At 52.5% G+C, this 1,182-nt stretch overlaps 1 protein-coding gene across 1 annotated transcript; it reads left to right on the top strand.

Annotated features, from left to right (window-relative positions):
- Window positions 1–422: 422 nt before the first annotated feature.
- On the top strand, window positions 423–731 carry TM35_000102760 (uncharacterized protein; the record flags this gene model as incomplete). Its single annotated transcript, XM_029024767.1, has 1 exon — window positions 423–731. The coding sequence occupies one exon, from the start codon at window positions 423–425 to the stop codon at window positions 729–731; it is 309 nt and encodes a 102-aa protein (XP_028884074.1).
- Window positions 732–1,182: the final 451 nt, after the last annotated feature.

Here is a 1,182-nt window from a genome sequence, read left to right as displayed (position 1 = left end):
GGGCCATGCGACCACGCAAGGACGCGACTGTCCTCCAACACTCCTTTTAGCCAGCATCTTCCACATCAGCGACTGTTTTCCAGGACGTCACGGCACGCCGGAACAGGATACGCCAGGCACTGCGGAGCGACTACCCGCAATCCGCCCTTCCATCATTACGGGAAGGAGCGACACGACACCTGGCCGCTAAAAGGATGTCTGAAGAGCACCGCATGAGCACGACGTGGCATACCCGCATCGATACATTGCGACGGTATCTGGGTAATTATCTCCAAATGACTCGGGAGGCAGAACGCACACGGGACAACGACGTCCGTGCCCTCCTTCGAGCGGAGTTCCCAGGAAACAAGGCCCCAAGCACACGTGAACATGGACCCTAGTTTTTATCTTCAAAAACATTCGTCTCTCTTTACAAGTCAACAATGAGACAACAAAACATCAACAGCAGTAACAACACCAGCATGCAATATACTCCATTGGCCACTCCATTTGAAAGACGCCACCCCCTCCTCAACATCGAGGCCGTCCGAGGATTGCCCACAGCGCATACGGCTGCCAGGGACTTCCTGGAGCGTGCGCTACGTTGTATGGCGGCCAACCTTTTTCGACGAGTTACGCACATCCCGAACCATCAAGAAGACACAGCTCTCGATGACGGACGTACGGAGAGCAGTCGAGATGAGAAGAGGTTCGAACGCGTACCGAACGGTTTTGGTCACCACTATTCTTAACGGGCAACAGCAACACAGCCACCGGCGGATTGCAGGAACTATGCACCCACCGACGAAAGTGGCATCGGCATAACCGCATCATAATTATACGACACCCGGCCATCGGGACGACTCTCGCCAATTCCAACAACGGATCAACAATGGCCGTCTCCCAGAAGGTTTTCACGGAGTGTTTCTGTTTGCGGACGCCGGGATGCAAGGACAACAATGCCTCTTTACCAAACGGTTGATCCTATTTTACATGGTCAATCTGTGGCTGTCGATGGTATTGGTTCAATGCACGTCTTTCTTCAGCACGTCTCCCAGAGTGACGAATTGCGTTATCACGGTGGAGGAGTAGTGGATGAGTATCGTGCGAATTAATCGTCAAGTAGTGCGACAGGTACGTGATATACGAAAGCATTTGTCAAATCAAACAGCAGCGAGCGGAACGAAAATTACTACTACGTAA

The sequence above is a fragment of the Trypanosoma theileri genome (genome assembly GCF_002087225.1).
Source record: "Trypanosoma theileri isolate Edinburgh chromosome Unknown TM35_Tth_10_V1, whole genome shotgun sequence".
Classification (NCBI taxonomy): Eukaryota; Euglenozoa; class Kinetoplastea; order Trypanosomatida; family Trypanosomatidae; genus Trypanosoma; species Trypanosoma theileri.
Note: the sequence above shows the minus strand (reverse complement) of the source record. Positions and strands in the feature narration are given on the sequence as shown.